General features: G+C 43.1%; 1 protein-coding gene across 3 annotated transcripts in view; it reads right to left on the bottom strand.

Moving 5' to 3' along the window:
• Window positions 1–25,245, bottom strand: part of ST7 (suppression of tumorigenicity 7) — a 149,498-nt gene that overhangs the window by 107,090 nt on the left and 17,163 nt on the right. Inside the window, exon 1 of one of the 3 annotated variants that reach the window (XM_057412158.1) lies at window positions 4,914–5,533. The exons of the other annotated variants lie outside the window; for them this stretch is intronic. Within the exon in view, the coding sequence (XP_057268141.1) occupies window positions 4,914–4,935 (22 nt within the window). The 5' untranslated portion in view covers window positions 4,936–5,533. Of the gene's footprint in view, window positions 1–4,913; window positions 5,534–25,245 lie in introns of those variants that run through there. 3 annotated transcript variants of the gene reach the window in all.

Genomic DNA, 25,245 nt, shown 5'->3' with positions numbered 1-25,245 from the left:
TTTTCCACTGAGCTACACCAGATTCTGGGTAGCAAGTGTTTTTCTCTGTAGTTGTAGAGCTTATTTCCCGAATATAAAGCCTCAACATCCTATCCTTTACAATAGGGAACATAATGGCATTTCTAAGATTCTGTCATCTCTCAATGGTCACTGTGAAATAGTCTAAGTGGTGATGTTACTACCTCAGTATTTTCACCAAACAGGAAAGACATCCATTAATCTTGAAATCTGCAATACTCTATCTCTCTGAATCCCACATGCTCTTTTTGTAGCACATTACAGACCTTTTCCTGGTGCTTCAGGGATCTAACTCAGAAAAAAGAGACTGCAAAGAAGTGGGTTTTTATTGCTGGGCATACCTGCTAATCACCCTCAAATTACATGAAACTACTGCTTCTACACCAGCTCAAACAGTATGACACAGTCCTCACTGCATGTACTGCACTTCCTATCTGGGTCACATGGCCCAGAGGGACTCTAATAAGTTGTCCTTGGGCATAAAGATTTATCCTTGTTTCTGGTCCTGTCAATTAAACTGGTCAAAGGACAATGGAACTGCAGGAACCTCAGCAGCCAAATACATTAGTTTACAGTTACAGCTTCTGGTATGTTCCTGTAACCTCCCTTTGACGTACAGTTGCCTGAGAAACCAGCATAACATCATTGTGAAATTGTGGCAGTCATCTGATGCCAGGTACCCATACTTACTACGATTACTCATCTTGGAAATTCAGGACAACAGTGGGCTATTTATACTCAAAAAAATAGGAGCATTTTGGTCATCTGCTGGTTCAGTGGAGCCCACGGTTGCCAAGGCTGACATCTCACCAGACTTTCAATGGCCATGTCCCACCCTTGTGCCACTGCCCATTTAGTCACCCCATGAATCAGACTGGGGAGCCAATGAGCTCAAAACTGACTACCTGTAGAAGTGGTCAGGTTTTGGTTGGCTCTCCCACTGGTGCCAGAGGAAGGAGAAGGCAGGTATACCAGCCCAGGACAGCAGCAATGATGCCTATCAGATCATCCTTTTTCTTAATATCTGATAAGATCTCTCATTTCTCCACTGTTGGCTGCTGCTGTTTTGCAGGGGTTTGTATTACTTTTCTGATGCCACAAAATCAATTATCTTAGTGCAACCTTGCCCATTTACTGCATTCTGGCTTGAAGAGAATCTGGGGGAGAAAAAGTGCCCACAAACAGCATTTTCTGAACTTACAGAGCAGAAGACAGTACAGTGAGCCTAGGGCAAGCACAGCAGCTTTTCTGGCACACTGAAGTAAGCAAGGTCTCCCCTCCTCCACAGCACTCCCCAGCTCCTCATGGAGAGCAGCCTTCCAGTATCAGCCTTGCGATGGGGGAAAGCTTCGCCTGCCCTTTGGTTTTGCATTTCTCCTACCCTTTGGTCCGCTCTCCTTTGGTCCAGTCTCTCCCTGCCCAAGCACAGCTGCTGATCTGACAGACAGGGACCACCACAAACACCTCCCTGAACAGCCCCGGATGGAAGAGTACCTCCCAGGCAACCTCCCTATAACTCTCACACTTTAGTGTCGCTGCTAGGTTAAAACACTCTGGCATGAACGAATGCAGCAGTACTGAGAACATCACCTCAGACACTGACAGCAGGTATTTGGGTCCTTTCAAGAGTGTTGGGGCGAGTGGTGTACATGTGTGTGCAATTCCCTCCTCGCAGCTCCCTACTGAGATACTCTGAGGTACCTGAAGAACACTTAGTGTATGTTCTCACACATGCATGAAATGGCTCTTTGCTCACTTTACAGATTCTGAACCACATCCTGCCCAATTCCTTCCCATTACAGAGACTGATTTGGTGAAGCCATGCTGCCCTGACCACCCCCAGCATTCATGAGCCCCAACAACCATGGCTGCTCCTGCATTTCAGTTTAATCTGTGCCTGTACTGTCTCTCCTGTCAGCTTGCAACTGCCACTACTATGAGTTAGACAAGGGATTTTGCTGGTTATTTTTCCTAGGCTTGGGGTTATCTCTTCTCCCTGAACTGAGGGTGTCCTTCTCTTGGGGCCCAGCTCATCATCATCTCACCTTCAAGAAGACTTCATTCTCAACCCAAGGTTTTATCAAACCAAGTTCTACTCACCCCGTACAGCATCTAAAACAATTACAGTGAGCAGATAAACCTGTCAGGTCAGCAGAAGAGGTGGCACAGGATGGAGAGCTGCCCCCCCATGCAAGCTGCCCCCCCGGCAGCGGGTCTGCAAGTAGGTAAGCACACGTGCCTGATAAAAAATACTGGGAATGTCCATAGAGCAACTGCCCTGCACAGCACAGCCCTTCCCACAGACACTTCTTGGGGGTTTTGCTTTGCATACTCTTGTCTTTGCTCAGCGTTAGCAGCTGTTTGTGGATCGCCTGCTGCCTTATCCCTCTTCACAGGCCAGCCTCACCTTCTGTTTGTCTTTCCTTGCATCCAGGAGGCGATAAGCAGATGCCTCTGTTTCTACAATAGCCCTTGGACTATCTTTTACTGCCCTTCTAACTGCTGTTAAAAGCAAGATGAAAAAACAGGAATGCTGAATAGGAGTTAACTTGTTAAAATATTTTGATACTGAGTGACAGAATGAAGGTTCTAAACCAGGATTTGCTTCTGACCATTTTTCTTGGGTTTTTAATCAAAGAAGAGAAAAATAAAAGCCTAAATACTAATTGTAAACAGGAGGATTAAGAAAAATGCAATTTGCTCATTTCATTGGGCAGCAGCAGAAATGGCTACTGTTGTGTTTCAAGGACCAGATGATGCTGAATCTCATTGACTTATTTTGTTTTGTTTATTTTATGTTCTAGCTGGACAGAAAGACTAACTAGTCACATTGCTGTCATTTTACAGCTTGGAAATACGAAGGAGACAAGAGGAGACGGAAGGCCAAAAACCACCATCTGAGACTGCATTCTGAGCACATTCATTTTGATGCCGTTTTCCTTCTTTGAGAGCAAACCTGCAGCTCCCCAGCAGTGGTGTGGGCAGGGCTGGTTACTGGCGGGGGGGGGCTGCCCAGCATCACCCCACTCTCCTGTCCTGTGCCAAATCCCACGACAGCAAGCAACAGCACACCCAGCCTGGCCCGAAGGACCTGAACCCGCGTCCCAGGGAGCCCTTTGGTATAACAAGATCCAGGCCCAAGCAGAGATGCAGGGGAAAAGGACTGCACAAAGGCAAGGCCATCACACTGCCTTTCCCTTCCTCTGGCTGGGGAAGGCAGGCAGGGACTGGCCACAGCCTCTGCTTGGATCAATGGCAACAAACCATGTTGCATTTAACCCCTTGTTTAAAGGCAAATCATGCTGCTAGACCCTTCTGGGAAACCGGTATTGGCTGCTACAAAAGGTCCTGTTGCCCTTTTCTGCCTTGTGGGAGCCACGGAAACAAAAGCAGCCACAGCTGCTGGTGGTACAACTGGTGACCTTAGCCAAAAGCTTGATTTGACAAGCAAGCTGTTTATTAATGCACCTCATAAAACAAGAGAAGGAATACAAGGCTGGATAGCTTAACAAGACTGAGTAATTTTGCTTTCCAAGTATGCAATAGGCACTCTCTGCAGGAGGGCAGGTACACCCCTGATGCTATCTCGCAGCAAGTCAATATACATTTTGCAGAGGCAGACTCCATGGATGCACATGGGGCTCACAGATCTGGCAGGGTATGAACAGATGCAGCTGCAACGTTCGGCATCTCGGCTCACACTGCACAGACCCAGAGCTGCAAGCATGTTTACAAGCATGCATAGAACAAGTGTCCCTAAACAAAAGAAACTTAAAGACAAATTTTGTGTTTATGCTGTCTGACCTTGACCAGTGTTGTGGCAGAGGAGGGGAGAGTTGACAGAGCCAGGTAATAGGAATGATTAACCCTTTGGGAGCATGGGGCTTTGACAGCCAGGAGGACACGATTATGAGGTATCCCAATGCTCTTACCACTTCCCAGGAAGAGCCAAGCCACAGAACGGGTCCCAGCCTAACAACACGGAGTCATTACAACATGCTGCACATTAGAACACTATAAAAATGCCACTGCTTCATATTCAAATGAGACACTTTTCAACAACATGCAGTACTATTTGTGCACAAAACACAGTGTAAAGCAACTGTTCTCTGTTTTTGTCACCCGACAATCACTGGATCAGACTGGTCTCCATACAGCCACACTGTCACCAGCAACATTATTTATACACAAACCCTCAGCCTTCCTCCATGGCCAGATTTGCCAGGTAGGTAATTGCTGCTCCTGTTGAAGCTAACCTGTCTGGCTTTCAGTGACATGCGTCTGCACTGCTATTATATAGCAGACTGCCTCAGTTGAGATTTTCCAGTGCAAAAGATCAGGAAGAAACAAATAAATGATCCTATTATTTTGAAATTTTATCATATTTAGAATTCCACCTAATTTAATTTTGGATTCTCCAGTTACAGGAGGGATCCAAGACAAGCCGCCTTTTTCCTTGGAACAAAAATGAAGCAAATGACACAGATATTCTTTTCCTGCTGACTAAATCACTCTCCCCCAGCTCTCACCCATCTAAGGCTGCAGCATTCCCAGTCCCCAAACATATCACCCAAGTAGTGCAGTCATCAGAGTGTCTGCAACTCCCGATCATTGACAGATCACACATTCAAGCAAAACTGCCTTTTTCCCCCCATCTTTCAGTGGCCTGAATTCAGCAGCGCTGAGTGCTCTGCTGCTGGCATCAAGGATGCACCCACAGTTGGGAGGTAGATGCTTCCCCTCTGGCATCTTTCATCCCCTGGTAAACAGGCGAGGATCGCAGTATTTAGCCAGTGACCTACAGCAAAGGGAATGCAAATACGGAGGGTACAGCAAGACTAAAACAAGCCCTATTCTCAACAGAAAAAGGATGTAAGTAGGATGCATTTACTTACATGAAGATTCAGTGCCAAACATGGCTGGCCCCAGATGCTGCTATTTTAAAGAGGAAAGAAGAAAAAAGAGTGGAAGACAGAGGGAGTGTATGAGAGTAGGGATGAGACTGCTACACAGCAGGGGTCATGAAGCCAGACAATGCAGTCCAGGCTATCCAAGCTGCCAGATTCTCCGCTCTCCTCCTCTTCCCTCCTCTGCTCCACACCGCAGCAGCAGCAGCGGCTTTTCCTTGCAACCGCAGCAAAGGTCCTTCTTCAGGAAGCAAAAGGCAGAAGCTTCTGTTTTAAATCCAAGAGATACAGGCAGGCCAGCGTCCTTTCCGTGATACCGGCCGGCATAAATAGGTAGCAGCCACCAGATACTGCAATCCCCAGCCCCTGCTCTCGGTAAGACAATAGCAGAGCTTATGCATACACTGGATGACGTCAGGACACTGCAAAGACTGACTGCTGCTAACCCAGAGGCTTGGAGGGGGCTTGAACAGAGCACAGCAATTCAAATGGGAATTCCTTTGTCACAAAAAGCAGAAGACAAAGAGCCAGACATGTATTTCCCTGCGTGATGTTAAAGTCCCCACCCGGGGCTGTAACACTAGCAGGAAAATATCTGCCTTGGATTCACACTCCTTTCCTCAGCTGCATGAGATGCAAAGTGTTTCCATGCAAACAGAATAAATTTTGAGGACAAATGTCCCAGTAAATGCTACTTTTGCATCTTCAATAAAGAATAACCATGATTTCTATCACTAACTCTTTTCATGATTTTTTTCTTCAAAGAAAAAATAAAATCTGTCCCCTTCTATTCTTCAGACCTATTTTTCACATCAAAGTGCTAACCAACTGTCTCATTTACTTAACTCTATTATCAGAATACAATACACTGCAGCAATGCTCTAACCATAATAGATAAGCCATACATCTAAATAAAAATAAAAAAAACCAAACCACACTGATCTCAGTGATAAAAAGGAATCCTAGCAACCAAAGGAATAGTTTCCTTATTTCTTCTTTATTCTTCTAAACCATCCAGATCCAGTGTTTCTTAGCCTCTGTGAATGCATTTTTAAGTGCATTAAGCTTATTTTTTCTGACACTCAGTCATTTAAAAATGTTCAAACACAGAAACAAACCCCCAAGCTGGCTCCTTCCAGTTGTCGTGCAGACAAAAGGAATTTGCCTGTCTTGTGCTGGCAAGAGCAGCCAAGCAGTAAGTTAGCTGATGGTCAGAAGCTACCAGACACTGGGGGCCATCCATAGGAATAGCTGCCCAGAGGGGGAAAAACCAAGAGTGTTTTTGATAAGCATCACCGAACAAGTATATGCAGTTCTCGAGATGGCAAAGACTGAAATGTGCTGCTGGTGGAGGAGGAGAAACGATGCAAGTCCATTATGTGAAGCACTTAAAGAAAAACAACCACCACTTCTATTTCTGAGCTTTTGTGGGTTAACTGTTCCCAAATGCTCCTGCTGCTCTGTGTGCTAAGGACCTTTGTGCTGTTTGTGGAATATATAAAGCCACCACGAGCAGCAGGCTGGAAAAATGAGCAACCTGCCACCTGAGGATCTCACTGTGCTTAAATCATCAGGGAACTGAGCAGGCTGGCTAGGGCCACCACTGCCCTAATAGCAGACTGGGAAGCAATGTACAGGTCAGAGTCACAGTGGTCCATTGCCACAGTAATCCCCCGATCCTGGGGATGGGAAACATAGTCCCAAGCTCCTACAATATGCCTGTCCAGAAATGGCATGTATGGACCCTCAACAACCCTGGCCCACAAGTGCTGGGAGGAAGGATAGCCATCAAGAAACTGTAGAAACTGATCTTGTCCTTCCTGTCCTGGTGGGGGGCACCTGCTAGGCACATCAAGCTGTTCTCCTGGTAACCTCTGTTCGTGCAAAATGCTCTTCAATTATTTCCCTGCTTTCCAACCACACACTGAACAGTCTCTTTGTGTTCTGCACACACCCTAAGAATACTTAGGACCAGCAGGCTTTTGGGAGCATTTACCTGTATTTCATCTCTGGAACAAAGCCACAGGAGAGGCCATACCCTGGGATGAAACACCTCACCTCACACCTCACGGTCTAATAGGCAACTTTTATTCTCTCCATCAGCAGACAGGACACCAGTGCATGGTGACTTAAATCAACCCTTAGGCAGTGACTAACCAGATGTCCTCAGATTTGTTTTTAAGAACCTGAATTAATGGCCTGGCTGTTCAATTGTATAGTGAATATTTGCAGTCATGTGCATGGATGCTCAGCACCAGGAAGGTACATCCAAATTACTTTTGGCCATAATGCTACAATAAGAGTGGCGCAAATCCTCTGACAAGGACCATAGTTTTGCTGTTCCCAGAACTAAACTAGTTATTTTGACTATCTGAAGCTGCTAAAATCTCCTTTAGTCAAAACAACTTGACAAGAAGCTGTACTGCATGGAGCAACACAAGTGTTCTGGCTTGGCTTCCCAGCAGCCAAGGCAAGTTCACAAAAGAAACGTGTCTATTATGTACTGGCAAGTCCCCCAGCATCTTTAAACACAAATCTCTGGAACAGAAGCCCGAGTGCACTTATGCAATGGCTGAAGAGTAAATTTTGCTCAGATGGGTAGATCTGGACTTCCCACAGCATTATTTCCGAGGAAGATGCGAAACCTCAGGGCTTTCCAATGACATGCTTGAAGGTGTCACAGAGCCCAGGCTCTCTGCCAAGTTCTCAGCACTCTGACGCACATAGGCAGCTGAAAAGCCAAAACAACCATGCAGTATCTGTGGAAAGATTTCATAATAATCTATTTCGTTAGCATTAGGCTTGCCAGGTCACTGCTTTGCCTTGCAGGGAAGGTGACTCTTGACAAGCCACTGAAAGACTTTTTCTGCAATTCTTTCAAGCCTATCGAAAGCACTCTGTGAAATGCCTTAGAGGAAGTGTTAAAATCTGTTTCTGATCCACTGCTCTTGTAAGACCATAACCTTTTAGGTTGCTAGCTGGTTAGCAGAATTCCAAATTTATGTAAATTAGTGCACAGAGAATGTCAAATGACATCTTCTGCAAGTGTTAGCATTGCTGTGATTTGCTTATGATGTGCATAAGACATAGTTCAAGTGTGAGATTAATTTACAATGTAACTTCCATACATTTCTCCGCAAGCCAGCATAAAATATTTAAAGCAGCAAATAATACATATTCATTCAAAGCTCTCTCCTATACATTCACATTTTCCAGAGAAAGGCATGTGCTCCTCAACGATCACCATTCTTAGAGCAGATACTCTTTACTCCTCAGTTTATCACTGCAGAAAAATAATATACATATCTTACATTGTTTTATAAGGATATATGTGTCTAAACCCTGAAGCATAGTTTGGGTTTTAATAAAAAAGTCGGATAATGGAATGTTACATTTTATACAGATGTAAATTTCTCCTTTAGAGTAATTTGTCTCAAGAAAAAGAGTGCAAGCATGAAATTTGAGCTACCAACACAGGTAGATTTGTAGGTATGCCTTATGCTGATTCACTAGACCAGAAGTCTTTATTCTCTCTTGTCACTAGAGAAACATTTCATTTTGAGCTTAACCTCCTTTTCCACAGGGGAAACTCTAGAAAGGGGAAATGAATCCATTCCTCCTGTGAGGTTCTCCTGGCCTGCTGCCCTGAGCAGCAAACCACAAAAGGGGACATCTCACCTGTCTCCTCCCAGGCAAGGGAACAGATCCCACACCTTCAAGTCTCTAGAGGGAAGGCAGGGGATAATCTCAATTATCCTCAAAGATGGGAAAGGATTTTTATTATGTTACTTAAACTTGACTTGACTTTCCGAGTTCCCTGTTCTGTAAGTTTTTAATGTCTGAAAATGGGAAGTTTTTTAAGTCATTGAAAAATGTAATGCATTTAAGGTGCTGCTGGAAATCTCTGACCAACTGTGCACTTAGTCCACACCGTTCAGCAACCCCCAGAAGGAATTTATTTTGCCTCTGGGAACGTTAGCTGTTTTCCAAAAACCCAGCGAGAGCCCCAGTCATGCTTCTATAGGTTTTGTCAGCTCTGGCAACACCAGTAATTGACCGACACCAACAAAACACTGCCCCTAGAGAAAAATGAAGCCAAACAGCAACACACATCACTGAGCTACAGCTCCTTGGCTTTACACTTTCCCTGGCCTTGTTTTGCTCAACTGTGCTGACTTTAACAAACATCTCTGGTGAAAAAGGTTGGCATCCTGATTACACCAGGGAGAACCTACAATGCTGGTACAACTTCAGCTTCAAATATGGGACCCTATACTTAAGGTATGGGCAAACCCCCCAAATGACCAAACTGAACAGCCTGTGCTGATGTTATGATGCTGAGTCCCCGACAAAGAATGATTACCCATCTGCAGGGTAATTTATTGATACCTCCCTCACCAAATGAAGCCAGTGTCTCAGAAACGGCACCTTTGGAGCCATGGCCATGGGAAGAGGGAATGTGGCTGGCCAGAAGAGAGGACAGTCCTGACGAGTGCTTCCTGGCAGAAAAGTGGGCAGTGGGGTAGGGGTCCTGTGGGGACCACTGGCTTGGATTACACAGCATTCAGAACCAAGCAGAGCCAATTAAGGCATGTCCCACTGGAAGGAAATGTCTGAAATGCTTAATTTGTGCAAACACCAGCATGTTCCCACCAGGATCCAGGCTGGGCAGCGAGGAGAAGAGCAGCCCAGGGAGGCAAGGGGACTGGCTAGCCAGACAGTGGGAAATATCCCTGCACATCTGAACTGTCTGGAAGTCCCCAGTGTTCTCCTCATAGCCTGCTCTTATCAGCTTTTGTTTAAGGTTTTCCACCCACATTCCCCCTCTGCAACTTTCTGTTCCCTTGTTGCATTGGCACAGAAAGGAAGGAGACTGCTGGTAGGAAAAAAGTCAAGGTCTTTGTCCTGTTCAACATAGAAAAAAAGATTTTATACCAGACTGAGCTATGTACTGCAGGAATGGTTTTTCCTTTTTATTATTAATTGCTTTTGTGCTGATTTTTAAAATATTTCTGTGCAATCCATATTGCATTTATGCAACCCCATTTCATGTAAAAATCCTTTTTCTACAGCATTTTTTGACAACTAATGCCCAACAACTGATTTTTTTGATTAAACGTATGTATGCATACACACACACAAGTTACAAGACAGACTGAAGAATAAGTATTTAATTTTGCCACACAAAATATTTTTCTGTCTGTGTTGGTCCTTATCCCAGAGATAAAGTTGAAAAGACAGATTGCTTTTTAAAAAGACATATGATGAACCATAACAGCCAATTACTGTATTACTGCAATGCCTTTTGACTTCAATTTTAACAAAGATCTTAGCTTCAGCACTGTTCTGTAGATGATTACTGCAACCATTCACTAACGGCAGCGAGAGGCAGCTCTGAGGATATGCTCAGAAATTAATAGAGAAAGTTCTGTGTGTTCTGCCTCTCCCAGCCCACCCACCCATCTGGGCCACATCTAAAGGACATGAAGATCCAGCAGTTATGAAATGGTAGAGCATTACACACAGAAAGCTGTAGGAAAAGAATATTGTGCTCAAGAAAGAAAATAAGAAAGGATTAGCCCAGCTTAAGCGCTTAATTCTGGGACACGGCTGAGACTGTGGATTCTAGGAGGGAACCTGGCTCTTTTCAGAGGGCTGGGTACTTGCTCCCCTTTAGAATCATGATCTTCAAGAAACCCCAAATCTTGGGCTCCTGCCTTCTCACAGGAACCAGAAACTTCTGTAGGCGACATAACCTTGAGATATAAGCAATACAGTATCTGTTTCTTTCCTGGCAGTAGCCCCTGCACTCTATTTGAATATCCAGGGTCCAGAAACAGGGAACAACAGAACAGAAAGGTATTCCCATTCTGTACAACAGAGGATACAGAATAAATCTTCCATTTTCAACAATTACTTCCCTTCCAATATTCAGTGTGAGACTGGAAAATAAAGCAGCATTATTTTATAAGTGGCAGAGTATAGCTCCCTTTCTGTACAGGACTGTCAAAAGATTAGGATCATGATTCACCTCTGATTTATTTCCATTCTGTTGGTTTGGTTTTCAGTTTGGTTGGTTTTGTTTTTTACATGAAACCATTTATCCACAAATACATAAGGCAGTTACCAACATACTGAGGCAATCTACTCACTGTGTGCAAATAATGTATCAAATCCAAATCAAATGTGTTATTTTTTTAACATCAAGCTCCAGCGCTCAACAGAGCATGTGTAATGGCTTTGTGAAATTCTGAGGGCAGTTTTTGTCCCAAATGCCGGCTACTATGTGATGAAATGGTGCTTCTACTGTATCTGAAAAGTATCCCGGCAGAACACACAACCTTTCAGTATGATCCAAGGAGAACTGAAGTAACCAAATCAGCACTGTGGTTAAATTAAGTACACTAAAGTAACCAGCTATTTAAATACCTCTTTAAAATAATTAAATACAGAAGAAGGCAAAAAGTGGATTTTCTACATTAAGGGAAATACCTGAAATATTCTGGTTTGGGGTTTTTTTTTTGTATTCTGAGGGTCATTTCCAAGGATCTATGCCACAGGACTGCACACAACGTACACATGAAAGCCTCAAGTGTCAGAGTGAACAGAGGTGGAAAACAAATTAAAGAACAGATTACAAACAGAAATATCATCATTTCTTATGCAACTTTGAGGGACCACAAATTAGGATTAAGACTGGCTCAGAATAAACCCCATGCAAACTGTAATCAGAGGGAACATGTGTGCCTCAGAAAAAACACAAATACCAACATGCATAAGTCAGAGAGACTTAGAATAGTAGTAAATATTGTCAACACTGCATTATGATCTGCATTAATAACATCTGATCTAATGCCAAGACTTCATGATTCAGAGCAAGTTTGATTGTTGAGAGAGGAAGATCAAATTTAAATTACTTCTCAATCCAAGTAAACACAATAAGAAAATTAAATTTGACATTATAAATAGCAATTATTTCATCTTACATATGGGAAAAATTAGGAAGGACTTCGGACCCTACGAGAGAATACCCACAAAATAAGGTACAAAGGTGTCCAAACTGTTCACAGGAGCATGCTCTCTCTGTCCCTGCTTAGAAACTCTGAAACCTGTCAGCCATTTCAATCCAACTTAGTGAAGGGACAGGAGAAACATATTTATCCCATGTTCTATGTTGACAGCAAGGAGTTAGGTAGGGAAGAGATAACTTATGAAGGTTGCTGCTGGATGAGTGAGTGCTGTGTTGAGCACACTCCCTAGAAGACATAAAATAATCCATAACATAACCATGGGAAATCAATCTGAGTTTTATTTTCCTATGTGGACACTCGTGGGCATAACAGTGGATGAGCTGACACTGCAGCCATAAATATACCACCACTGTGGAGTCAGTGGTGAAACCAAGCCTGCAGGAAACGGTTTCACTAGTTCCACTGGACAAACCTGTAGTCATTTAAGGATTTTGATTTGCCCAAGATGCAGCATGTTGGTGGTATCCCAACCCCTCTTTCCATGGCTACCCACTCAGCTTCCATGCGGTGCCAGCCTCACAGACTAGAGATGTAAAATTCCTCTCTTGGAATAAAAAAGATTAACCCCAAAATCAGTAACTGTTTGGATAACTTGATTATAATAGCTTTTCTTGAGAAAGAACAACTTCTAAGAGTCAATGAAACAATCCAAGCAAGATAGCCTCATGAACCTGCAGCTTGACTGGTGTTAGGCCGCTGCAGTCCATTGATGGGGCTCAGGGTGCAGGTTCCAGGCAGCAAGCCTGGGTACAGCAGTCTCATTTGTTGAACACCCAACACCAGAAAAGTAAAATCCATCCTGTAAATGCAACATTCTCCAAACTAAAAGGAAGACTTATGTGGATTAGGGCCTGGGGAACAAATGTACCGTGAAGAGGAAGCCACCACTAAAGCACTTAAGTACCACTGGCTTTTAGGAGAAGTAGGCTCTTAAACTTGCAAATGCTCCCCTAAACAAAGCACTAGAGAAAATGTTTTACCATTTAGTCATGGTAATAGAAGGCTTATGCACACAGAGGAAAATAAGACTGGAAAAGGTGATGGCATCTGCCCTGCTCATTGCAGAGTCAACTGCCGCGATGTCCTTCTCACCAGGCACCAGTCACAAAGGAAAAATGCAGAATCCCAAGTTCCTGCGCCATGTGGGAACTCATCTAAGGATGCACAGCGACCTTTATTAGGAGCTCAAGGTACTTACTAGTTCACAGGGTCCCTCTCACAGGAAACCACCATGCTGCCAAAACACAAAGAAGCCTCAGTAACTACAGCTTACGCCTTCTGCCCAGTAGTGGTCAATGTACGAACACCGTGATAGAACCGTGACTCCAGGTGGGCATGACAGTTAAGTGTCATTAGCCATTTAGTGGCAATCAAATAATCAGACATTAACACTATTAAAGTTTCTCAGAGCTTGATACCAGTTGTGGATCTCCATCTGAGCAGACCACACTGCCCTGGACCAGGGTGCTGCTATCCTGCTTTCTGGCCTCTTGCCTGGAGAGATGTGCAGTACCTGCAGAGCTGCTGCATTCTAGCAGCATGAGGAGAGGATAGAGACATGGAGGTTGCAGCTCCCAATCTCCACAATGCTCATCCCAGGAAAGTCTTGAGAGGCTCAGATATAGACATCTACATATGTGTATAAGAAGTGACTCCTGTGTGTCTGGGAGTTTTAGGGGAAGCACAGGAAAACGGAAGGAGATGTTGAGATCAAGGGCCCCATACTTCAAGGGAGGAAAAGCACTCCAAACCTATCTTGAACTGTGACCTTTGTTATGGGTACAAGATGGCCCAGAACATGTCCCAGACTTCAGAATGATCAAGTCACCTGGATCAGCACGTGTTCAGCTGCGAGAGACACCCTTTGGCTCCCTGCAGCTGTGTAAAACTCCACCATACCAGTGTTTTCTCCATGTTTGGAAGCACTGCGCTACTTCTCTGCCTTCAATGTCATGAAGGATTCAAGGGCTTGTGCCCAGTACTAGATGGCACACAGATGGTTTACCATCAGCTTCATCAGCCCAGGCAGGAAGATCATGCTAAGCACAGTGTTTGCAGATACACTTCATCAAAGAGCAAATCTCCCCTGCCATCAGAGACATTCCTCCTCCTAACAAATTTAACACGGAAACACACTCTTCTCTCCAAATGGAAGGGTTTCTGGCCCTTTCAGTATAACTGATTTGTTTACTTAGTACCACCTAATCAGTTGTCAAACTAGACTGAAGAGCTTCAGCTAGCAGTAGAGCCCACGCATACAATTCTGCTCAGCCTTCATGGTATGGTAAGCAGATCACCTCCTGGCTTCATGAAACCCATCAGCCCTCAGATGGCTACAGGCTCTGCCTAGCACTGTTTGTTGTTAGTGTCATTTGCCCACTTCAGCCTCTGGCCCTGTTTACACTACAAGCAACTAGTGTTTGACACCACTTCTCCTTTGCAGAAGATGGTTTGGTGGTTGGTCAAAACAACTTCAAGCCCAAGCAGCGACTCGCCTCTTGAGTTTTGTTGATTAAGGCTCCGCATCACCACAGCTGTGCTGTGGGATCCCTGCAGGCATGCCAGAGCAGTAGCTCGTGGGCCCTTTAAATATCAATCAAACAGCATGAAGAATACATCATGTGCAAACAGTTTCATCTTTTTCAATGAAAGATCTCAAGAAACTGTATTCTGAAATAAATGACACAGACTGTTGTGTCTTTCTTCATAGCAAACATCACTGGAAACAATGCACTGGATGAACACAGTCCTTTATGGCAACTTCCCTGATCTTGACCCTTACATCTCTTTATATACTGGTAAAAACAGACTTTCAGGCTTCAGTACTTTTCTTCTTGATAATTGTGTGTTTGACTGAAATTGGTACAACACATTACGGGTAAGGTATACTTCTGCAGACCTAACAGTACAGAAGTAACTCTTTCAACTGCAGGGAAAAAAAACATGCTGTAACGACATGACTGAACATTTCCATGTCATCAAGCCCAACAAAACAGATTGTGTCAGGCAGTTCTGAAGCTTCTGCAGATAAAGTAAGAACACGAGAGCCTTTGATTTCCCAAATCAAGGACTTTTCCATGATACTTTCCATAATACTTCGGGGTATTGCACTATAAGTGGGCTAGAAGGTAGTTCAGAAACATATCATGGTTTGGATTTTCTTAAAAGTTACAATGCTTCTTACTGTTTCTTGAAAATAATCAGACAACCGATATACTTACTTGCACTTGTGAAAAAATTGAAAAACAGTTTATGAATGTCCTTGATTTGAAATATCACTGACCTCAAGAGAAAAACATGATCTTAATCAGGTCTTCGGGTTTTTTCTTTCAGTTGACAGATGACTTACTATACTGTTGGCAGTGATCAGAACTTTTCATCCTCTTAAAATGCATCACTTTAGCTCAGGCTGAATATTGAAAACCCAGCTGTTTGCTTTTCTTTCACTATCAGGTAAATGTACACTTCTAGCAATACTGTGGCATGATTAAACCCACCTTTGGTACTTGCTTTCCTGAGCGGCATGTGGAGAAGCATGTGAGGAAGCAGGGAATGGACCTGGCTGAGCATAACATAGGGAAGAGCACACAGTGAAACCAACTGCCCTCCAAAAAGCTGTTCAGCGGAGCACAGTCACCACTGACTCACAGCCATCTCTGCCTTCTTTACTGCTCCGTGGGATCAGAAAGTTCCTGTTACCTGGGATGCTATTACTGCAGCAAATGCTGTGGTCACGGCCAAGCTCACAAAAAATACAGCCTTTGGTCACCTTTGTACCCCTAGATACCACACCAGCAGATCTAACACACTGCTCTCCAAACAGACAGAACTCTGCCTTTGGGTAAAATAGACTTCAGACATCAACAGACTGCACATACAAGCTATTCTTTTCAAAACAGTACAGTTCTTTTGGGAAATACAAAACATCCTTTCTCATTTCAGTGACGGTTGAAGTCATTTCTGAATAGCGTTTGAAAAGAAATGTAAGTTTCTCTAGATTTAAAGGTGCTGCTTAAATGCGAAAAGAGTATACTGCACCCCAAATGACAAGAGTTGGTCCCAAGGCACAAGGTAGTTCAGGGAAATGAAGCACATTCCCACAAATGTGGATCTAGTGCAGACTCCAAATTCCCACTGAAGTAGGAGAGATCACCAGGCATCTTTCACCCATTCTAACTCCTTTTGGCCTTTATCTATCTATCTATTTATTTACTTACTGCCTACAGTTGCAATAAATAGTCCAAGCTGTCACCAGGACCTTAGGAAGGCTTTGGCCCTTTCAAAGTCTCACCTAATTGCCCCTACACTCGAAAGAGAAACCATTTCTGTCTACTTCCCTCTCAGAACTCTGAAACCCTCTTTCTACAACCTGCACAACTGATTAGAAAATGTTTTCAGCAGAGTGCAGTGAGCATTCCAGTGCCTCCCCTACTCTCAGACCCCAACCCTCAGTAATAGATTCCTAACAGCTCCAGTTGGGAGCTGTTGGGAATACAGTTTCTATTAAAATTATATTAAAAATATAAGAATTTTATAATATATATGTTATAAAATACATTCATATTATATATTTTTATGTAATATATATTTTTATATAATATAAAATACAATTTCTACTAAAATGCTTTCAGACCCTGCCAGAAGGAGCTGGGTTGTCAGATTTTGTATCTGTGCTCTCTACACAGCACTCAGATGTGTTTCTGCAGTGTATTAGCTCTCAGTGTGCCACGCACTTTTCCCTTTACACAGACATGGCTTACAGAAGTCTCCCCTCTTGTGCTACTGTTCCTCACTCATTTCTAGTCCAGACACAGCCACCTTCTGACACGAGGAGCTAGCAGACAAGCGCCCATCCTGCCGTGGTCCAGAGATTCCCATTAACCATCATCATTCACTTTACCCCCTTAAAAACACTATTCCCATCATGAGCCTCTTCGCATGTCTCAGAGCCCACTGCCACTGCTCTGGGATTTGCATACCCCAGATTTTCCAAATCCCTGATTTTGCTTTAGCAGGGAGCTAAAAAAACCAACCCTGAGTTGTTCTTATCAAAACCCACCTCCACAGGACTCAAGAGACAGCAAAAGCCTTGTCTGAGAAATATGGGCTAATGATAGCACTACGAAGAGACTGTCTGGTGTCATCACAGCAGTGCAACACAGAGCACTTTCCAGCAACCGGTGAGGAACCCCAGCTAAATACCTCTGGATTGCTGTGTGGCAGCAATCCATGCGACAGACTGGCGCCATTTCCCAGGTCAGCCAAGGCTTTCATTGCTACAGGAACCTACTTGCATTTGCATCACCATTTTATCTAAAATCTTTATAAGGCTGCAATAGAAAGCTGTGCTTCAAGGACCAGGCTTCAGTGAAAAGCCAGAGACCTGGCAATCAAAACACACTGCAGAGGAGACAGAGCCAGGACAGACTCAGGTGCGAGCACAGCGTGGGAATGGCAGGAGGTGGGAGACGGTTAACGGACTAATATGGCAAGGAACGTAGTCCATCCCTCTCCGTGTGGTCACAGCTGCCTGAGCCACATCCTGTGACCAAAGAGAGCACCAATAACAAACCTCCTCCAACCCAGCCCGGCTGTCAGAGGAATTTTCCCACAGTAAGTATCACATTCATCGCTCTGTGCCAGGAACAATATTGCATTGTAACATCCCCGGGATTCCAGCAGACAGAAGAAAAAACATCCAACCTCAGCCATGAGCAGACTCTGAGAAGTGGCTGACGTGATGAGGGGCAATGCTCTTCTGGCTGCGCTGCAGCGTGGAAGGTTTTATACATGTTGACCACATGGCCAAGCACAGTGACATGAACTCAAGTGAAGAAGGCAGACTAGTTCTTAATAAACCTTAAAACTAGTTCTTAATAAACCTTAAAAGCCTTATGATTAAGCAACCAAGCTTGACCTTACCTTTTAAATTCAAGGGAAAGCTGAAAAAGGTCAGAAACCCCCAAGCTTAGAGACAAAAACAAGTGTCTGAACCTTATGTATATGGCCAAAAGGAAAAAAAAAAAAAAAAAGAAAGAAATGAAGAGAAACAGAAAGAATGAAGAAGAATTTGAAGTGCTTTTTCACCTTTGAAATCTCACAGGTCTGTCAGTGGGAAGAGCACATGAAGATGGCCATGCAGACATCCCTGAAAGCTTCACTGTTTTAATAAAAAGAACAAACTAGTAATTGCAAATATTGTTTTCAGGGTTCTTTTTTTTCAGTTTCCCTAACATGTGGCAGACCTTATGTCTTCCTAAATATTAGGCTTTTCTTCTTATCTGTAATGGTCACTGTTATTTTTATTCCTACACATTTTTCAAGTAATCTTTCCCAGTATTTGTATGAGAACAGGATTTCACAGCCACCCTGTTATTCTTTCGGTCCAGGACCACTGGATGCTTTCTCACAATCCTTACAGCAGGAAAGCTGCAGCCTGCACAGAGAGGAAAGCATAAATTACGCTATGACAGGTTTATAAGACTAATCCGAATAAATATCTCTCAGTAGTCTCCTATTCACTGTTTCCTTAGAAGAGCAAGGAGGAAATTTTCTGCTGGTAGCCTTTCCAGCTGTATGACTGTATTTCATGGGAGCACATTAATTTCAACACCCCTTTGCCAGGGAAGCCCAGACAGGCCTGCAGGCCAGGAGGAACAGGGAGGACCCCTCAGAGCCCCTTGGTCAGAGCACTGGCTTGGGGTAAGACTGACCGGAGAGTCGACCCTATTTGATCACCAGTTCAACCTACTTTTTTCACCTTGGATTACTGCAAGTCAGGCTTCTGATCCAAGCTTCTTCCCCCACAAAACCCTGCTCTGGCCAACTCAGCTGACCTGGAGCCCGGCAGGGCAGAGATGTGAATTTAAATATTGGTTCAGCTGCACCACTGAAGCTCTTAGAAACTTAGAAAACGTGCCTTTTTCAACGTTTAATTAGGCACTTCCTTATTCAGGTACCATTTTATTTCTTAGAAAGTCACGTCACTTTTGAAAGTAGGATTTAGATGCATGATGATGTGGAAAGAATTCAGAACAACTTTGTTTTGGAGACATTAACCAGTCCAGTAGCTCACCTGTACCACTGACCCATAACAGTTTCATTTGTTAGCCAAGTCTCTTATCACTGATAATCAAGTGAATGCTGCAGAGGCCAGAGAGATCTGTGCATTCACACCTATTTAAATCATACAAACTATGAAGGTCTAGGATTAAAATCAGAGGCTGAAGGATGGTGTTCAAAAGCTAGAAGCTGTACTTCTAGCAACACTCAGAGAGTTGTCTTCCTATGTTACACTTGACATGGAACATATCAAACTCATAGAAACACAGACTCATAAAATGGCTTGGGCTGGAAGAGACCTTAAAGATCCTCTGGTTCTAACTCCCCTGCCACAGGCAGGGACACTTTTCACTAAACCAGGTTTCTCAAAGCTCCGTCCAGCCTGGCCTTGAGCACTGCCAGGGATGGGGCATCCACGATTACGGCCTTCCACCCTCAGACTAACTCCATTCTCTGTATCATGCCCTCAGTACACAAAATAACTAAGACTCAAAAGAGCAACATTAAAAAAAGAGGTTGAAATAAAAGTAGAATTAATCTGGTGATACAGTTCTCGCCACCTTTATCTACCGACTCCTTTTCTGATTATATAGGGACAGTTGCACCATCTCCAGAAATATGGAGAAAGTTCCCTTATGCATCTGGACTTCTTTGCTCTCCATGAAATGCCTTTTACGCAACCTCTCTGCACTTTTCATCCCAAGCAGAGTATCTGACCCCACCTCTGCTTTTTGTTGTGAAACTGGAACATGCCCAATATTTCTTCCTCTGTAGACAATTTATTTTTAAGTCCATGGCAAAGAATGCAGCCTAATATATTTTAAAACAAATGTTCTTGGTCATCATTTCCATAGTATTTCAATCCATTCACAGGAAATATCATTCAGAACAGTAACAGAATAAAACCCAACGGTTTTCTATTAGCAAGTGCCCACAGCTCTTCATTTTGCATCTCAGCAATAATAAAGAAATGCAGTACCAAGAACTTGGACAAAGACTGACTCTTTGCAATAGCACTAATCAGAAACTGGAGATATCTCTGAAAGGTACACCGTATTCCAGTGGCACGTGGTTGCTCAGCTACTGAAACGAATGCTTAGATTACGTTATCTTTATTACAAGCATGACAGACCTTAGAGGTCTTCAAATAAGTTTAATACTTACCAGGAGATAATACAGGCCTAAAACTCAATCGCCTTCCTCAAGCAAATTCTCATTAATCCCAACTGGCCTGTTCTCCTAAGGAAAGTTCTCTTCCTGGATGAGGAGAGAAAAGGTCTCCTATACTGTAATTCCCGGTTGCTTCTTAAAAGTACATCATACATTCACAGAAAATGAAGCTAAATGCCTTCTAACTTCTAACAAACTAGTTCATTCCTCCTACTTTTTCCCCTTAGCACTGATAAATAAAGGTAAGTGTATTGTCAGTGATGCAGCAGGGTAGATGTCAGGTCTGAAGTGACAGGTTAAAATGTTAAGGTTTTGTAAATTAAACTTTCATAAATGCCAGGCCACAGAGCTACTCCACAAGTCTAGGTAGGCAACTTCAGTCCCAACTAGGAATTATTCCTTGCTTCTATGCTTCCTGCATTACACTTTGGTACAAAAGTGCTACTGCCATATAATGTAAAAGCAGATCAATCTCTCTACTGTACTTAGGGATCTTGTAGGTAATAAAAAAATTTATTGACTAAATGTATCTTACTGTGTGCAGCTACTGGAAAAAATAGGAAATGCTACTGCAAATAGATTTCCACTAAATTGCTACATTTCTTCTTTCCTTTAGTTGAATTATTACTTCTGCTTTGCTCACTGACATGTTTTTTTTAAGTTCTTTCTACTAAAACAAGTTGGAATAAGATGTATGCGAAATAGTAAAAGTTACGCTGCTATTTTTCATATGGAATTATTCAAAGCCACACACAGCATAGGTTCAAACCACAAATTCATGACCGAACAGACTTTCAGTCATGTTGCCATGAACTTTTACCTACAGAAAGCCGTCAGGAATCGGCTGCTAAACACCGCTGTGAGCAGGTCAGAATAAAATGTAACAGGATAATGTCAACCTGGGATTGAAGAATTTTGTAAAAAAACAAGTGGTAATCAAAACATACAATTGTCTGACCTGTATTAAATGTTTTCTCTCAACTCTATTAAAAGGTTAAAGACAGTTACAAATGCATTGTTTTCTAAAACTGGCTTAACAGAGGCAACATGGGCAGAATCATGGACCATGTCTGATACTCGAAAGCTATAGCATTTGCTGCCCTGCTGAGACCATGGTTTGCTGGCTGCAAAGAACAGGATTTCTCTTAGAGAATACACTGCACATGACAGAAAGTATTTGCAGAAAACAGTATCTCTGCCTCTGTCTAAATCTTTCACATCCACACACTGGACTCTGTCTGAGTACCCGCTGAACTCTGAAGAGGAAAGGACATTCATCACCATGGCCATGGAGCTCTGAAGGACACCTACCTTCTACAGCAGTATTAACAGGACATTAAGTAAGAAAAGCAATTGCACCTACACAGTTACTTTTGCAATTAGATTCCCTCAGAAAACCTACCTGTCATCACTAATGAACAAGCTCTTACCTCATATTCCTGGCAGAGTCCAGTGGTCTCAGTCCCAGGGCTTAAGACACAGCCTTCTGGAGCCCCTGGGTGCTCCAGGTGACTGAAGCAGGTGACTCCCAGAGAAGGGGTATGGACATGCCACTGGGCTACTAGTACTTACGTGGGACAATCTATCCAAAGAAAATGGCTAAAACTCCCAAGGTTTCCAGGCACAAACGTCCTATCTCGAAAAACAACATAAATCCAGCACGCTGTTGGTAATACCTTACCCCATCCCAAAAGCCCAAACCCCAACAGTCCTTGCCTTTTCTAATTCTTGTCCATCAGGGTAAAAGGCTTCTATTCCTATGGAAGCTCATTTTTTCAAAGCCATTTCTCTTGCTATCCATGCAGTTCACAGAGCAGAAATCTATCTTGGCTCATGAGTGCGGTTGGTTTCTGCCTAATTGGGGTATAAAGTCTGGAGTCTCACTGGCAGAAAACAACTGCTGCAGTTATACAGAAAAGCTGTTGCACTGAGACCATACCTTCCTGTGCCAGAAAATCTCCTCTAGCCCTGACTGTCCATGAATCATCACATCTGTGCTGAGATACAAATGCTATGAACCAGAGCGCAAGTTACAACTATCAATGGCTTTCATGCACAGGGTGGAATTCATAAAGTTATATGGGGATATTTCACACATGGTTACGAGCATGCCTAAAAGCTCCTAAACTTCTCACTTACTAGTAAATAAAGAAAAAAGTAACGGTGATTCCTTAACTTCTGTTTCTGGTTAACACTGACGATGAAGAACTGTTAATAAACCAACAGCAAAAAGAAAAAAATCTGTTACCCTAAAGCAGAGTCCTGCGTACTGATTTGAGACAAAAAAGCAGGATTTTCCAAATACACCTACTGTTTGGATATGTCTTCCATGATTATGGGCTATTTGAAGTCCATAAAAGAAGTAGCAAGGAGTGCATAAAATGCCTTTACTCTTGGCTTTAGAGAAAATTAGTAATGGAAAAATTCATCAAATGTCTACGTCATACAAATTAAACAGTCAAAACCACAACACACAGTCAAGATCTTGTTATGGGTAAAACATTCCTGTGTATGACTTTACAAGGTCAAATTTTTAACATCCACAATTATCTATAATTCCTCAACACAGTAAAACACTTCAGCACCTTGTTGTAAAGATTTTCCAAAGGAGCCGATTTCAGGATCACAGAACTATGGAATGGTTTGGGTTGGAAAGGACTTCTAAAGATCATCTAGTCCAATCTCCCTGACATGGGCAGGGACACCTTCCACTAGACCAGGTTGCTCAACCTATCCAACCTGACCTTGAACACTTCCAGTGACGGGACATCCACAACTTCTTGGCAAGCTGTTCCAGAGTCTCACCACTGTCATTGTAAAAAAATGTCTTCCTTATGTCCAATCTAAACCTCCCTTCTTCAGTTTAAAACCACTGCTCTTTGTCCTGTCACTGAAGGCCTTGGTAAAAAGTCTGCCTCTGTCTTTCTTAAAAGCCCCCTTTATATGCTAGAAAGCAAGGTTTCACAGAGCCTTTTCTTCTTTAGACTGGACAAGCCCAACCCTCTCAGCCTGTCTTCATAAGAGAGGGGTTCTGGCCCCAGGAAGAGAGATCAGAAGTGACACCCCAACACACACATCATGTTTAATGGTCAGACACGGGACAGAGATATACTTCCATCTCCCAGGCAGAAGACTCATGTAACGTGCAGAGAGAAATGCCATATGGCACACAGAGGAGAGCCGTGATCCCTTGGAGGGCAAAGATGGTCTAGAGCATCAAATCACTAGTTTGAGTGAAACCTCTGGGGTGAGTGAACACCTATGCTTTCAGCGTTCCCCAAGTTGCCCAAGGAGCATCAGATGGAAGGGCTTGCCACCATCTTCAACCACCTACACAGCTCCAGAGGAACCTCTGAAGCACGTCAAACTAAATCTGGCAGCATTTTTAGTAAATAATGTTTTCCATTAGCTACAAAAGCTATAAAATTAAAACTTCTGGTCAGTCAATGCCCTTCTGTTTCCATTTACGGTTAAGAATGCAAAAACTTGACCATAATTTCTTTCCCAAACTCTCCTCATCCGGTTCCAATTTTGGGACAGAATTTAGCCTAGTCAAAAATATTTTTAAACAATATGTGGTTTATTTATAATCAGAAAAGTGATCTTAGCAATCATCAGAATTACTAGAAGTTACTAAATTTAAAACACAAGGACTGCATTTTCTTCTGTCCCCACACAGAACAGCAGATTGAGCAGAAAGTCTGAGTGCTGCTGCACACAGCTCAACAGAATCCCTTTCCTCTATGAACAGCTGCAGCCAGAGACAGAAAAAAAAAACAAAAAGCAAAAAAATTCCAAAGCAGACAAACAAATGCAGTGTTAGGAATGGCAAAAAAGCATGAAATAAATAATCTCCTTTATATATTCTTAGCTCACCTTATACTTAAAAGTGCTACTACCCTGCCCTAAATGATGACTGCAGAGGGAAATGTAGCAGTGGCAATAAAAAAGGTAAGATTAATAAAATCAGTATCATCTAGGTCACATAAGAGCCAAATGAGAAGGGATACTGTAACTCTATGTAGAATAAAGGAGCAGAATTGCAAAAAAACAGCCATTCAATAAAATAAAGGACAAATTGAGAAATGTACAAGAAAACAAGCTTTCACTAGACACATAATATACTTGCAGCAGTCATTATGAAAAGAAGATGCTGACATCAAGAACTAGCAAACCTCAAAGTTGGAATTATAATAAAATCATCCAGCGGAGTAACAAAAGGAAAGCCAAGTGGCAAACTCACATGTGAGAGTAAATGAGAGATGAAGGAGCGGCAGATTACGACTGGCATCTGCTCAGTAGGAGTTATTTTACATTGTCTGCTGAATCTGCATCTGGTGTTAGCAATCCTCAAGAAAAAAATACAACACCCACAAAAAAACACATCAGTCCCCACCTCCCTGAAAACAACAGTAGAAATGTGCTGAGTGACTCCACCACAGAGTGGTTTCTGTGTTCTATGCAGTTTCTGGAGCAGAGCCTGCCTGCACACACAAAATTCCCCTGTGCTGCTCAAATATACCAAGAACACGTTATAAACCCTGCTTTACAGACAACAGGAACCTGTTGGATGATTTCCAGACTAACCTGAAGAAGCTTTCAACATACACTGTATTATGTTTGAACAGGAGACTGTCTTGTCTTCCCAAGTTAGCACTGCAATCTGTCATGCTTACTCCAGCTATGTGACAGTCTGCAAAAGCAAAACCAAGACTAAGGCTGTGGTCTGACAGGTATTTCTGGCTGCAGGTCAGGCGTTGTGATTTTTCAATGCCAGCGGCTGTCGTCACTGCTATCCCTACCTGGGGTAACCCCCAAAGGCCTGCTGGTGTAACAGCACAGCAGCCGATCTATGTGTCAGCTCTGCCTGAGGGATGGAGGTCCCAACCAGAACCAAGCTCAAACACTGTGTGGAAAAAGTTGCTTGAGCTGAGATCACTTCTTCTTGCCACATCTGTCCAGATGTGTACCTCCTTTTGCAGCCCAAGTCAGATGCAGAACAGAAATGAGGCATTTCCCATAGGAGGCTTCAAGTGCGCTGGTTTTCATGCTGAATG

This window comes from Pezoporus wallicus, unplaced genomic scaffold (genome assembly GCF_028554395.1).
Source record: "Pezoporus wallicus isolate ANWC-B61680 ecotype Strahan unplaced genomic scaffold, APGP_CSIRO_Pwel_v1 contig_3858, whole genome shotgun sequence".
Taxonomy (NCBI): domain Eukaryota; kingdom Metazoa; phylum Chordata; class Aves; order Psittaciformes; family Psittacidae; genus Pezoporus; species Pezoporus wallicus.
This window is presented reverse-complemented; position numbering and strand designations above follow the sequence as displayed.